The sequence below is a fragment of the Molossus molossus genome, unplaced genomic scaffold, assembly GCF_014108415.1.
Source record: "Molossus molossus isolate mMolMol1 unplaced genomic scaffold, mMolMol1.p scaffold_m16_p_11, whole genome shotgun sequence".
In the NCBI taxonomy this organism is placed as follows: Eukaryota; Metazoa; Chordata; class Mammalia; order Chiroptera; family Molossidae; genus Molossus; species Molossus molossus.
In genome coordinates, this window is record NW_023425346.1 from 80,787,789 (window position 1) to 80,801,517 (window position 13,729).

The 13,729-nt window shown below is 49.5% G+C and overlaps 1 protein-coding gene across 3 annotated transcripts in view; it reads left to right on the forward strand.

The window, feature by feature from the left end:
* The window catches only part of NRP2 (neuropilin 2), a 109,024-nt gene that overhangs the window by 75,557 nt on the left and 19,738 nt on the right, over positions 1-13,729 (forward strand). For 2 of the 3 annotated variants that reach the window (XM_036254302.1, XM_036254304.1), the window contains exons 13-15: positions 3,865-4,127; positions 5,674-5,770; positions 6,933-6,953. In XM_036254302.1, the coding sequence (XP_036110195.1) occupies positions 3,865-4,127; positions 5,674-5,770; positions 6,933-6,953 (381 nt within the window). Of the gene's footprint in view, positions 1-3,864; positions 4,128-5,673; positions 5,771-6,932; positions 6,969-13,729 lie in introns of all 3 variants that reach the window. The other variant, XM_036254303.1, reaches the window with a different exon arrangement.

Sequence of the window (13,729 nt, forward strand, 5' to 3'; positions counted from 1 at the left end):
AACCATACTTCCCTTTGAGTCTTGGATTGGTCTTCCCAAGTTTTCAGTGCTTTTCCCCCTTTTCCTTTCTAAAACAAACAAGAGCAAAAGGCAAGCAAGGAGGCAGTGTGTATGGCCGTAGTTGTAGTAATAAAGACCATAGCTTTTCTCGACCTCTTACCGTGTCCCTGTTACTGCGCAAAGTATTGTGCATGGCTCGTTCCATTTCCTCCTCCTCACAACCCTGTGCAATAGTGCTGTCGTTCTACCCATTTTACAGATGGGAAGACGGAGGCTTTCTCAGATTGGTGAGGATGAGGCTAGGATTCCAGCGCAGGTGAGAGGCCAGGCTGGGGTGGCTCAACTAAGTCCAATCAGGGCTCATACCCTACTTCCACCTCCCTGTCGCTAGGGCGGCAGACACATCACTTCAGTTCTCTGAACCTCACTTTCTTTCTTTTTTTTTTCATAAAAATGGAGAAAATGATACTTATTTCACAGGGAAGATTACATAAGATAGGCAGACAAAGACTCCAGTGTAAGACTTGGCACACAGTAGGTGCTCAGTTAACACCAGTTCCCTTCCCCCTGCTGTTCCTCTGCCCCTCCCTGGGGTTTTCCTGGTCTCAGCCATTCCTTCGTGATGTCCTGGTTCTAATCAGGTCTCTCTCAGTGACAGGCAGGGACATTTTGCAGCTCAGCGTCCCTCTGATGTCTACTGCTAATTCCTTAAATTTACATATCATCTTTCTTCCCTCAAGCTCATAGCACTTAACAGACAAGTGGGGCACAAATGATTTAAGTGAAATTCAGAGGCCTGCTTGTCTTGAGATTCTGCAAACTAGTGGATTAGCTCAGATGTCAGCACTGAATTATGATCCCTCAGCTGCTCGTGCTTAGCACGCCACCAGCATTAACTTCCTGGTCTTCCAGTGGCCCTTGAAGTCATGCATAGTGATTATCATCTTATTGTGAGAGAGGGCGAGGGAGGGGGTCCGAGAGAAGCAGTCTGTGGAACCTGTGGCCTCGTGCCGAAGGTTTGGCGACAGGGGGAGTAGGACAGACCCGGTTCACCTGCAGCCAGCCCCGCTCTTCACACCTGCACGCACGCTTTCTTCCTAAATTCCAACCATTATGCCCCGATTCCCCTGCCGCTTAATGTAAATTCACACAAGTGACAGTGTTTCTGCCAGGCAATTTTCAGGCAGCAAGGGGGGCTTATTTGTGAAACTGTAAAGAAAGAAGGCTGAATAATACATCTCTGAAACCTGGTTGCCTTTATATCTGAGGTGGAGACAGTCAGGGCTTGGAAATGACTGGAGTGTGGGAGCACTGGGGCGGGGGGTGCTCACAGGTGGCTCAGTGGATGGGTGCGTCCACAGGTCACCCTGCTATTATTAGTTCACCTCACCTTTGAAAAGGGCTATTGGCTCAGGACGGTTGGAGGGAACTGGGAAGAGATTTCGTGAGTCTGAGGGATTAGCAGAGGCTAGCCGATGCTCCCTCCAGTCTTACATCCAGTATATAACCTCACATCATTCTTTACCCATGTGCTTGTCATTCAGTCATTCATGGGGACAAAATTTTTTTGAGTATAAAGGTCACTATTCAGAGGCCATGAGAAGAAGCCATATTAAGCCTTATGTGTGTGATACCAGAACCTTTTTATCTAAGTGGGGTGATAAGGAAGACATGCATAGAACAGTTAAATTTTAGTATAAGGCAGTGGGTGTTTATCTGCTGAAATGCATGGAAAAATGGCCTCCAGTCTTTTTAAACACGAGGTAAAATCAGTGGTACAGTCAGTAAATGCTCGAGTTCTTGAGAGAAGGGAGGTATTAATGTTGAAATGTGCCAGAAGGGTTAGGAGAAAAACGAGCAAAAGACGTGGGACAGGTGGACTGGCCAGGGAGGGAGGAAGTCCAGGTAAGAGAAGGAGAGGGGAGCAGGGCCCAGTGGGGAAGCCGCTGGCCTCGGATCGAGTGTGACCGATTGCCCGGACTTGGGGCACGTACCAGGGGCACAGCTGAAGTGAAGAGCGTACTGTCTGAAGGTGGGCACATCAAATGTCTAGTCCAGCTCTACCACTTACTAGCCTCTCGACCTTGGACAAGTCACTTGAACCTTCCTGAGCCTCAGTTTTTTTCATCCTGTGCAAAGTAAGATTAATAAAACCGAGCTTACAAGCATACAGCAAGGATTAAATGAAATAATGTATACAAACATGCTTTATAACCTGTGAAGCATTATGCAAATAGGACATAATTATTATCATTAATAGCAGTAGTGATGAGATCTGATAGGTGAAACATAGGTTTAGAAGCGCGCTGAGTGTCTGGTTGTGGCGCCCGTGTCTCCTCGGCAGATCACCATCATCGAAACTCTCAGCTGTCGGCAGCTGCCTGGTTATCTGTGCTGACTTTGGCTTTGGAGAGGTCTTATGTTGGGGGGATTAGACAGACGAGGCTTTGAATGGTTAAGAAAACACGAACTGAAATCCCAACTACGCATCGTTTAGGTGCATAGTTTGACTTCAGGGCAGGTCGCTTCTAGAGCAATAATCCCAGAGACTCTAACCAGAAGGGGCTTAGGGAAGAGAAGAGAGGTGGCTGGCAGCAAAGGAGGCAGGAGCTGTTTCTGGGCCACTGAGGGAGGACGTCGCAGGCTCTGCTCTTGCTAAAAAGATGTGTCAGCGGGAGTAGCAACAGCAAACCAGAGCTCTGAAGTCCTTGCCTGGCCTCCCTGACAAGCCCGAGGTGCTCACAGACGCTGCTGAATAAGAAAGCTCTGTGCACACGCCTCGATTAGCACGACCCTGCGGTGTCCGATATGCTGGGTGTGCGGAGCAAGCGTCCCTGCCGTCCCGCAGAAGTGTTCAGCCTACGAGGCTCCAGGGCCAACTAGGAGGCAGTGAGGTTTTCTCCTCAGATGCCGCCTTGTTCTCTGCACAAGTGGCCAGAACACCCCCGTACGAGTTGGATTTGCGGGTGCAGGTCCCCATACCCGTGTCTGCAAGGCCTGAGGTCTGCAAACTGGAAGAGGCACTCGGTCTTTCACAGGGTCTGATATGTTTGAAATCGGCTAAAAGGCCCATTCTCTGAACATCTGAATGGCTGAAACCTTAATTTTCCAACATGTGTATATCCTCCACTAAACACATAGCCTTCGTTAGTGATGATGACAGCGCCTGTTCTCACTGGAGCTGTGTTTGCCTGGCTGTCTGAGAAAGGCCAAGTTCAGGCCTCCCCGGCTGGGCAGGGAAGAGAGTGGAGCTGTGAATCATCCTGCGCAGCCATCATCCCCTGTTCTCTCGAAGCTGACACGAGGCTGCTGATTTATCGTCGCCCTGGTACCATCTAGTAACGCTGGTGGAGACAGAAGGTTTTAAATGTCTTCCATTTGGACAGTGCCCAGCCAAGATGACAAAGGCTTGAAGCATGAACCACCTGGCCAGAATCATCCTCTAGTCTAGCAGCCACCCCACCCCACCCCCCATAATTCAGGTCGTTAGACTATGTTGGCCTCTTGGGTACGCCAATAGGAATAAGCTGCGGTTCTGGCCTGTTAGGATCCAGGGAGAGAAGACCAGGACAGACACAACCAGCCAAGACATACGGCCAGCCGCACCAGGCGCCGTAGCCATATGGAAAAGAGGCTCAAAGAAAGTGATGCCAAGGAATAGACAGGAGGGGCCGACTTGATAGGAAGGCTCAAAGGGCTTCAAGGGGACACAGTGTTTGGAAAGGGGTGCACTGGACAACAAAGACGTGGAAAAACAAGACACCCAAATTCTGGCCCCAGCTTTTCCCTGGAGCGGCAACAGCTGCACACTGGTGTGTTTCCCAGGCATTTACCAGAAACCTCTGTTTGGTTTGTTTCCCCCAGATGACAGGAATTTCTTGCGGCTGCAGAGTGACAGCCGAAGAGAGGGCCAGTACGCGCGGCTCATCAGCCCGCCCGTGCACCTGCCGCGAAGCCCGGTGTGCATGGAGTTCCAGTACCAAGCCACGGGCGGCCGCGGGGTGGCGCTGCAGGTGGTGCGCGAAGCCAGCCAGGAGAGCAAGCTCCTTTGGGTCATCCGCGAGGACCAGGGCAGCGAGTGGAAGCACGGGCGGATCATCTTGCCCAGCTACGACATGGAGTATCAGGTGGGACAGTGCGGAGATCCTCGCGAGTCCTTGTGATCTGTATTTCAATATTTCAAAGGGCTGTCTGTGCCCATTCATCATTAGGGAACGTGGTTAAGCACCGCTGTTTTCATTGTGTTTCTCACGTTGTCATGGCAACTAAATGACACTCTTATTTGTTATTCAGAATGTGCCTATCTCTACACCCAGACTTGGTTCTTTGTTCCTCCTATTGCCTTTTATATTGCTGAAATCTTCTCCAGCAAATGTTTCTTCTCTCCATTTTATTTTAGATTGCTATCTTGGTAGGCTGACAAAGGGACACAGAAGCCTGGGAAATAAATACAAACAAACCCTGCACACACAGGATAGAGCCTGTGGAGCCGCTCAGACTCCAGCGGGGTGAGGGGAACAACCTCCCAGACCTGTCCCAGCCTGAGTGCGAACACAGGTTGCTGTCTGTGCTGAGTGGCCAGCAGACCAGAGAGACTTGTCCCCAAATGAGTGCTTTCTTTCCTGGTAGCTCTCTACCTCTCTAGGAACTGAGTTGTCTTATGTCTGCCCCACAGAGCAGGAGACTGAGGTACAGATGGGTATGTGCAGCTGTGGCTGAAACTTGGGTAGAGTAGACATACTGTGGAAGAGGTGACTAAGAACCAGCCAAAGCATTAACCTGCTCCTCCCCAGACGAGAAGCAGCAACAGATGGCTGGTGAGGCAGCCAACTGCTCGCTTAGCTTGCCAGAGGACATGTGCTAGTTTGCGGAGAGAACCTGGGGAAGGCGAGACTGAGGAGTGGTTGAAGACCAGGGAGCAGAGGGGCTTCTGTGTGCAGTCTGCCGTCCCTCTTGAGGTTGTATGGTGTCCTGAGTTTCTCCCCACCCTGACCTGCATTCCCACTTAGAAACCTTAATGCGGTGCATTGTAAATATGTTTGCATTTTTGTCTCACCCATTAGATGGTGAGATTCTCAAAGGGTCTTGTCTATTAGATTTTGTAACTGTCCTTGTACCTGGCACATAGTAGATGCTCAGTAAACGAGTGGTGAAGGAACAAATAATTTCCCTCTTAGTTGTAATAATGGAGCCATAAGACAATGTTACCCCTGAGGCAATCCAACCCTGTATACTCTATTTCTCACCTCACCCCCACCTGCTCATGTCTCCTGGGTTTCCAAATACCTGATTGGGCATTTCAAAGATTTATGAGAAAAGAACCTCAAAAATGCTAAGGAAATTTTAACCCTTCTTTAAGCACACTCTGAAATGTGTTCCTTTTAATCAATTCATTTGAGTTACTAGACCGCAGCATCCATCACCTTGTAATATATATTTTAATCCCTTCAAATACGCATTTGATTTGAACCAACTCTTTAAAATAAGATTTCAAGCACCTTGGCCATGTGGTCAACAGATGTGTACCAGGAGCAGTAGTGCACGCGCGCGCGCACACACACACACACACACACTCACACACTATAAGCTGCAGTTAACAGAAAATTAGGAATCCTTGCACTGTTTGGACCAGGAAGCTCAGTTAACCATGGCTCTTGTTCTTCTGGCTCCTAGATTGTGTTTGAGGGAGTTATAGGAAAAGGCCATTCAGGAGAAATTTCCATTGATGACATTCGGATAAGCACTGATGTCCCGCTGGAGAACTGTATGGGTACGTGAATATCTATCTGTCTCTTTGGGGCTCTTCCAAATAAGACACCAAGGGCTGGGATATATGAGAGAAGGCAGCACAGCACTTCCAGACACAGCTGTTACCCAGTGGGTAAGGCAGCGACAGTCTGTGCAGGAGGTGAGGTGTGAGTGTAGCTGCGTCTTAGACTGCACGCAGGATGGCAGGGGTGTCAGAGGAGAGGAAGTCTTATAGCCCCGCTCCCATTCAGAAATAGACATGCACTAAGTATATGGAGATTCAGGGTGCCAAGACCCCATCATCAGACTTCAGCTTTTAGCAAAGAAAATGCTAGAGGACGAGAACAACTGCCAGTCAAAATTACATGCTGGAAAGGTTTGATGGATTTAATGGAAGCCTTTACTGGTGAACGAAAATAGTGCATATGTTATATCAGAGTGATAGCATAATTACCCATGTAGTTCTTTTGCATGAATGAATTGCAGGGCAAACCGTGGCATGTGAAGTAACATTTTAGGTTTTGTTTTGAAGCCCAAGATCCCAGAATTATTGTAAGATTAAACATGCCACACCAGGTGACCAGTATAGGAAGGACACCATAACTGTCCCCTTGGACAGAAGTACAGAGCAGCCAGCCCACCTCAGACACACACATTTTACCCAGCTCACCCCAAGGGCACCCTGGTCATCTTCCATCAGAGATGTCGACATTCCTAAAAGCACGAGGGAGTCCCGAGAAGGACGGGAACCTGCTCTTGGACGGCAGAGGGACTGTAATAAGTCACCCAGTGCTTTTCTTGGCACATGGGTCCCGAGTGTGTGGACCTGATGAGGTCAGAGCACCTGGGACCGCCCCTCCCTTCAGGCAGTGCTCAAGCCCTGGGCATCAAAAAGTAATCCAGACTCTGAGAAAGTAATCAGTGGTAAGTGACTGATTACAGTGCTTCTGGGACCCATTACTCTATAAAGGACTTTTTGTTCCAAAGCAACTTAGAGAATCTCTCCCCACCCACGCGGCCCCCACGATGGTGGTGTGTTAGGCACCATCTAGAGCATGTGGAGGACACTTTCCGAGGGGTACTATGAAAAAAACAGTGGGAGTCATCTTCTTGTCCTGTGTTCGCCTGATTCTTTCTTCTCCTTATCTAACTCAGAATGTTTTCTGTTTTTGTTTTTTTTCCAGAACCCATCTCAGCTTTTGCAGGTGAGAATTTTCAAGGTAAAAAACACAACACTTTTTTTTTTGCATGCCTTTTCCTTCCCCTCATTTGATGTGAATTTGATGGAGGGAATAAACTTCCAAATGTAAGTCTCAGGAGAGAAAATAGACGCCACACCTTCCCGCCACTAGATGGCACCAACAACACCTGTAGAAGCAGGGAGAGAGGGATTGAGATGCTCACTGTCTCTTGTTTAATTAAAGTTTAGAAACCTATAATAGAGACAAATAGGTTACAGATAAACCTTTCAGCCTTGCATTGTCCGACGGGGAGCAATGAGGCTGAAAAGAAGAAGCTGTGGGGAGACTGAACAACAACAAAAAACTCAGTAGTGAATTAAAAGTGAAATGAGGTGGCAATGATTTATTTTAGCCTGAAGATGGTTTCTTTCCAGTCCCAATTCCAGGGTACCACGGCAGCGTCTCAATTAACCTTCAGTGAGACACAGTGGCAGGCAGTGTTGTGCGGGAAGAAAGTTAGGGAAAGACACAAAGAGTGATAATCCTAAAGGAGACATTGCAGAATGTAGGGCTGGTGTCTAAGAAAGGGAATGAGAAGGCACATTTGATGACTGCAATTAGAGTGCTCTAAGTAGAGGACTGAAAAGTAGAAAGGACATTTTCTCCCTAATAAAATAAATGAAGAACAGATCGGAGAGAGAAGTTTGGATGCTTGCCTCACCCCGGGAGGGGAAAGGGGCTCGGAGCTGGGGGAATGGTCGTGCCTGTGCTTCTGTCATGCAGTGGGTTCCCCTTTGCCCTCTCTGCAACCCAGTCTGTTGATGCTGCTGGTTTCCACCCAGATCCCAATACTCAGGGTTTAGGAGCCACTCGACAAGCTTCCCCTCAGCTGGCCTGGCGTGAAAGCACACCCAGAGACTCTCACCCTCACCTAAGGACGGGGTTTTATAACCTACGTTATGCAAACAGTCGCAAGGGCTGCTGGGCCCTGTTTGTACTGGCTGGCCTTAACCCCGTGGGTGACAGCCTTTCAGAGATAAAGGAAGTCAGTTTTATATCTGAAGTCTAGACTCATTATCTTCACTCTCATTAATCTGTCCAGCTCCTGGCTAGAAAGAGATGAATTCCTGGTTTGTCACCTAGACGCGCGCTCTGACTCGAAATCATCCCGCCTAATTTGCCACTCATCGCCCACAGCCTTAAGACAGTAGATGGGGAAGAGGGCTGCAGAACAGACGATGACAGACCCACACAGACGATCTCTTCTTTCTTTCTCACTCCATGGCCCCCCTGAGCCCGTCCCCAGTCCCCGCTGCACACTTTGAAGTGTTAGGAGTATCCCTGTGCCCGTGTCGGTGCCTTCTGGCTGTGAGGTGTATGTGAATGGGAATCTGAGTATGGGAGGGAAAGTGGAGGTCATACCCGAACGACTTGGATTACATTGAATTCAAGTTCTAACCTTCAGGACCCAAGGTAATGTTGATGTTGGAGAAGCGGATCCTGCTTCTGTCGTTCCTTTGGGCTCTTAGTGGTTGTTGAGACTCAGAGCCCCCAGGAGGGCTGGTGCAAGACCTGCAGCCCCTGCCGCAGACGCTCTGCGCGCCTGGGCCCGTGACGGACAGGGCGGTGGCTGAGCGCTTGGCTTCCGGGAGAAAATACCCAAACCGGGCACGTGTGCTCTCCTCGAGGCTGTGTTTACCGTGGAGCTTCACAGTCCAGTCATGCTCCCTTGTAAAAAATATATAAATAAAATATCACCAGAGCCCCAGAGCTCATTTAGCCAAAATAAACACAGGTCTTAGTGACTTGAAGGTAAGAATTTCCCGCTCCCGACAGGCGCTTTAGGGGTTGGGCAGAGGCAGAGTACAGGTGCCATGGACCGGCCCACAGCTGCGGTCATGGGAGACAGAGTATCTTTGGAAGGAGGAATCCAAGTCTTGGGGAGCAGAGACTTGGCCTGGGAACACAGAGTCAAGACAGGACCGGAATTGAGATTGGACCGTTTCAGTCACATTGACAGTTTGACGTGGAGCTCCGAATCGGTAGCAGATGACTCCAAGGCCAGAGTCTTCTTTTTGGGCTGAGGCCATTGGACCTCAGTATACAGCTCTGTTTTGATTCAAGCAAAGCTGTCCCTTTGGAGAGGAAAGAGGACCGTCTGCCCTGTCTGACCTGGAGACCCGCACACCACTCCTCACCCGCGGGCGGAGGCAGACCCCCTTGGCGGGGGTGGGGGCACCGCGGATTAACCAGCCCTCTCTCAGGAAGGCATCGGTTTGGGCAGGCAGGGTGCGGAAGGCGGGTAGTACAACACTCCCGACAACAGGCGTTTACATTGTCAGCATGTTTTAATCATGAGACAGCAGCGTTCTCATTCTTTAGGAGAGACCCAGTGCGTGCTCGGTGAATCTCGAAGCAAATGCAATAGAAGTGGCCTCTGGACCTGGGCTTATTAGATATTCTTACCTGTTGTATTTTAAAGTCTCTTCCATTTTCCGCCTCTTCCTCGTTTCTTGCCATGAAACAGGTTCTTTTTATTCAAATCACCTTGTGTTTTCCGCTTAGTGTGTACACTATGATTGTGTAGCAGGGTGTGAGTCAGTAATAAAGAGAGACAAGCGTGGAGAGAAAGAGAACCATGCAGAAAAGGACAAGGAGAAGAGAGAGTGAATAAGCTGAGTTATCATGTGACTTTTTAAAAAGACTCTTCTTATTATTATGAGTCACGTTTTAAACAATGTAGCTGGGTGTGCATTTTCTCTTCTCTTTTTTTTTAAGCCCTGGCTATACACATAGTACCGTCATGTATCTTTTTCTAGAATTTGAGCTTTAACAAATGAAAAACCGTGTAAAGAAGAAAAAACCGAAAAGTGGTATAATTAAGGTGATGGATTGTTTCCTCTTAACCAATACTTTCTTTTTTCCATAAAAGAAAAAAGAATAATAAAGAAGCCAGTAAAAATATATAAAGCCCATAATCGGAGTTCTGTGGTGGTTGACCAGGTGGTTATATTTAGCAGCTCACGGGGGAGGCAGTGCTTGTTCATGTTCGAGGCTGTGGGCTCTGAACAAAGCAGGAGCAGAGAGACTGGTCCTACCCTACCCAGTTGAGACCCATGGGAAGCGCAGGCCAGGTGCACTTGTGCAAGTGGTGGTTGGAGTGGAGAACTGTCTTCCCCTGATGGAACACCCATGTCTCCTGTTAATGACCGTGAATGGGGGGTTTCTGTCTCAGACCAGGTCTGAGGGTCAAGGGCCCATCTCTCAGGTGTCACTTTCTGCAGACCTCCACTGTTTTCATCCGGGTAACATCAGGAGAAGGCGAACATCAAAGGCTTTGCTCGTGGGCATGGAGAGAAGCAGCCAGGGGAGAGACATTTTGGGGTCGTGACAGCTGGCAGGGGGTTGACTCTGCGTCAGGTTTTAAGTTCTGGCTTACTCGGTGCCAACTGGCCCATCTCTTCCTTCCCATCCCACCCTTGTTCCCTGCTGGCTTCCTCCCAGAGGCTTTGCCCACCGGTGGCATGGCCCCATCCCAGGGAACAGGACCTGGGGTTGCTCAGGTTCCCTCTCTCTGGCTCCTCTTCCCCCAAGCGCTCTCTGCTAGAATCCCTCCTGAGACAGTGAGGGCTGAGCGGTGTGTGCGCGGTCCTGTGATGAAAGGCAGGGGAGCGCCCCAAACCCTGCCAGGTCTGGGCAGGCAGCTGTGCTGTGGCCCCCTCGCGGCTGCCCTGCCCCCCCCCCCCCCAGCTCCAGCTGCCAGATGAAGCCTAAGTGTTGCTGAGCAAGGAAGCCTGGAGATCAGGTGTGTGGAAACGGGTAACTGCTTGGCTGCGCTGCTTGCCTAGGGGACACCGAGGCGTTCTTTGTGGTCTGCGCACAGGTACCTCGCCTGTCGCCTGTCGCCTGTCGCCTGGCAGGCTGGCACACCCCCGCCCAGCAGGCTTACCATTCACCCAGGCCCGCCGCCTCGGTCGCTCTAAGGGGAGGACCACATGTCTTTCGCGGACTGTTCCTCTCTCCAAGAACAGAAAGGACAAGCCTTCGTTTAAAGACAGTCACAGAAGTGCCCCCAAAGAGATAAGAAGGGTCCCAACCTCCAGCCAACCCACCACAGATCTGAACTCAGAGGCATCGTGTTTATTTTCCGATGCAGTTCATTAAACTTTTATTCAAACAACTGTAGGGCACAATTCAGAGGGGAGGAAACAGAAAAATAGTTTTAGCACCTTACATCTTTATACAAATTATATAGGGGTTTTTGGGTCTACATTCACCCATTGAGCATGAAATCCCCTGGATTTGGGGTCTTTTAGCAAAATTAGGACATCAACATAGAAGGTTCTTTTTACATAAGTCCATGTTCTATGTAAGTTAAAAAAAAACAAAACACACACACACAAAAAGCAGCAGAAGCATTTAGTTAGATGGAATGAGCACGGGGTCTGCTAACTCGGAGCAAACTACCGCTGACCGTCCACGCACGGCTTGTAAGGCAAATCGAACGTCGTTTCTCAGGGATGTTTCATACTTTCACATTCTGTTTCCAAACAGACCACATTCTTCTACTATCTTCTGTAAACTCTTCTAGAGGAGCCAACCTTTTTTTTTTTTTTTTGGCTTGTTTAATCTCCCAGATTAAATAAGCCTTTTATCTGAAATGCCTCTTCACCAACACTTTATTTTCCACCTATACAGCAGGGACTCCACAGACAGGCCAGGCCTGAGGCAGTTCTTCCTCGCACTGAGCCTTGTTACTGTTACTTTTTCCGTTCGGAGAGAGGTCTCACCAGTCTTCGAAGATGTGACTGGCGGGAAGTTGGACGGCGCCTCCGGGTCCGGCGGACATGAACTCCGCTGTCACTGGTGCTGTCACTGGTGCTGTGTCTTTCCAGTGACCCCGTGAGCACCTGGCCCGCCTGGGAGGCCACAGACAGGCTCCGAGAGAGACCCCTTCCTTGTCAAGAACAGGGCTCTGCACACTTTTCCTGTGAAAGGCCAGACGGCTACTATGTGGGCTTCCAGGAACAAAATCACTTACCCCTCAAGTTCTCAAGTGTCCCGTCCGAGAGTCAGGAGTGAACAGGACAATTCCCGTGAAGCCCAGTGCCCAGTGCCCACCACGCAGGAGGTGCCCGCTCAGCGTGCTGCTGTGCCGACCGCATCCCCAGTTACACGCCAGTCTAGGCCCTATCTGCACGCAGGGATGGAAGGGACACGGCCCTCGATGTAATCTTTCTCCTGATTTCCCTCCCGTGCGTGGCTTCTTCAAATGTATTGTTTCTCGGAATTAAAATTTTGTGCGTTCACGCTGCCCCCCTCCAGAGGGCTCGGACCTTGCAGAGGAAGGCCTGTTTAGCCTTGCAAATGCACTGCTGTTACTGACTCTTTAAATGTGTTTCTCGTTATCTCACACAAGGAGAAAACTCTGTGGAGCATTGGGGGGTGGAAATTAATAAAAATACTTCAGGAATTGATTTTCCAATTGGGGGGGGGGGGGAAGAAGGTTGTGTGAGTCAGCGGTCGAGGTTGGAGCAGTCAAAGGGAACATTCCTTCAGGTCAGCACCTGGCCAGCCCTAGGCAGGGCTGAGTCTCACCTGTCCTCCCATGTTGGGGACCAAACCTGGGCTCCCTGATTGTAAAGCAGCTGCCCAGCCACCCCATATAGCTGAGGGTGCAAATGGGGCAAAAATACAGCCACTCACCAACCTAGGCACCTGGCACAGGTGGGATCTGCCCCAAGGGGGCACCCGTTTTACATTTTCACATAGAGGCACAGTATGGGCTCGCAGAATCTCTAGCACTTTCTAAGAATAACTGTTAAGTGCCAGCGGGTCACTAACATTGTCCAGAGAATCTGAATTCTGGTCCAGAGTACCTTCCTCCATCCATCCACTCATCTATCCGTCCATCTGATATTTGTTGGATTGCTGCTGCCGTCTGGGACGGCGCTTTAGAAAGGAATTTAACCCTTATTTATCCGGTTATTTATTTAACCTTCCTTTTCTGGCAGACCACAGCCTCATCAGCCTAGAGCCCTTGGAGCTGCCACAGAGCCGGATTCCATATCAGCGATCGCCTCCCCATGGGAGTTGAGTCTCTTTAGTTGGAGAACGTTCTGAAAACCTCTGGCCCCCAACTGCAGGTCACCCAAAAATTGCCTGTGGGAGATGAGGGTAGGGTTATGAGGTATCCTCTCTTCTCTAACTCTCTGATCATTAAAAGCACAAACTCACGTCTTATGTTTCCTCATTTCTCCAAACCAATGTTTAGGGAAAATGTTTAAGGAGCCAGTCTAATGACCCCCAAATGGCCTTGGTCACCAAAATTTTCTACGTATTGATAATCTCAGGGGAGGGGAATATTGCTCGCAAAGAGAAAGAGGGTCTTATACCCAAAGTGGAGTTTGTCTTCCAAAGCAGAGCAGAACTCTGAGGCCAGGAGTCCATCTCTGATTCCGACCAGGTAATTTACATATTGTAATTCTACCTTCTTTCCGTGGGTCCCTAGATCCTCCCCACTGTGCCCCAACTTTTTCTCTATCATAAGAAACATTTTAGGAGTAGCGTGAAGGCCATATCCTTCCTTAGCCCCAGCCCGCTGAGCCCTGGGTGGTGTAGTTAATGTTGAAATCCAGCATTTTGGCTGAAGGAAAGCAAACCTTTGAACTGAGACTAGGTGGTGAAGGAGAAAACATGGGCAGTTGTGACCATTTTCCGCTTGACAAAATTTTGCACTCCTGCCTTTGTGGTCTGGGCAGGTGCTTCAGATGGGGAGTTAATCCCTGTGGATTTAGCGC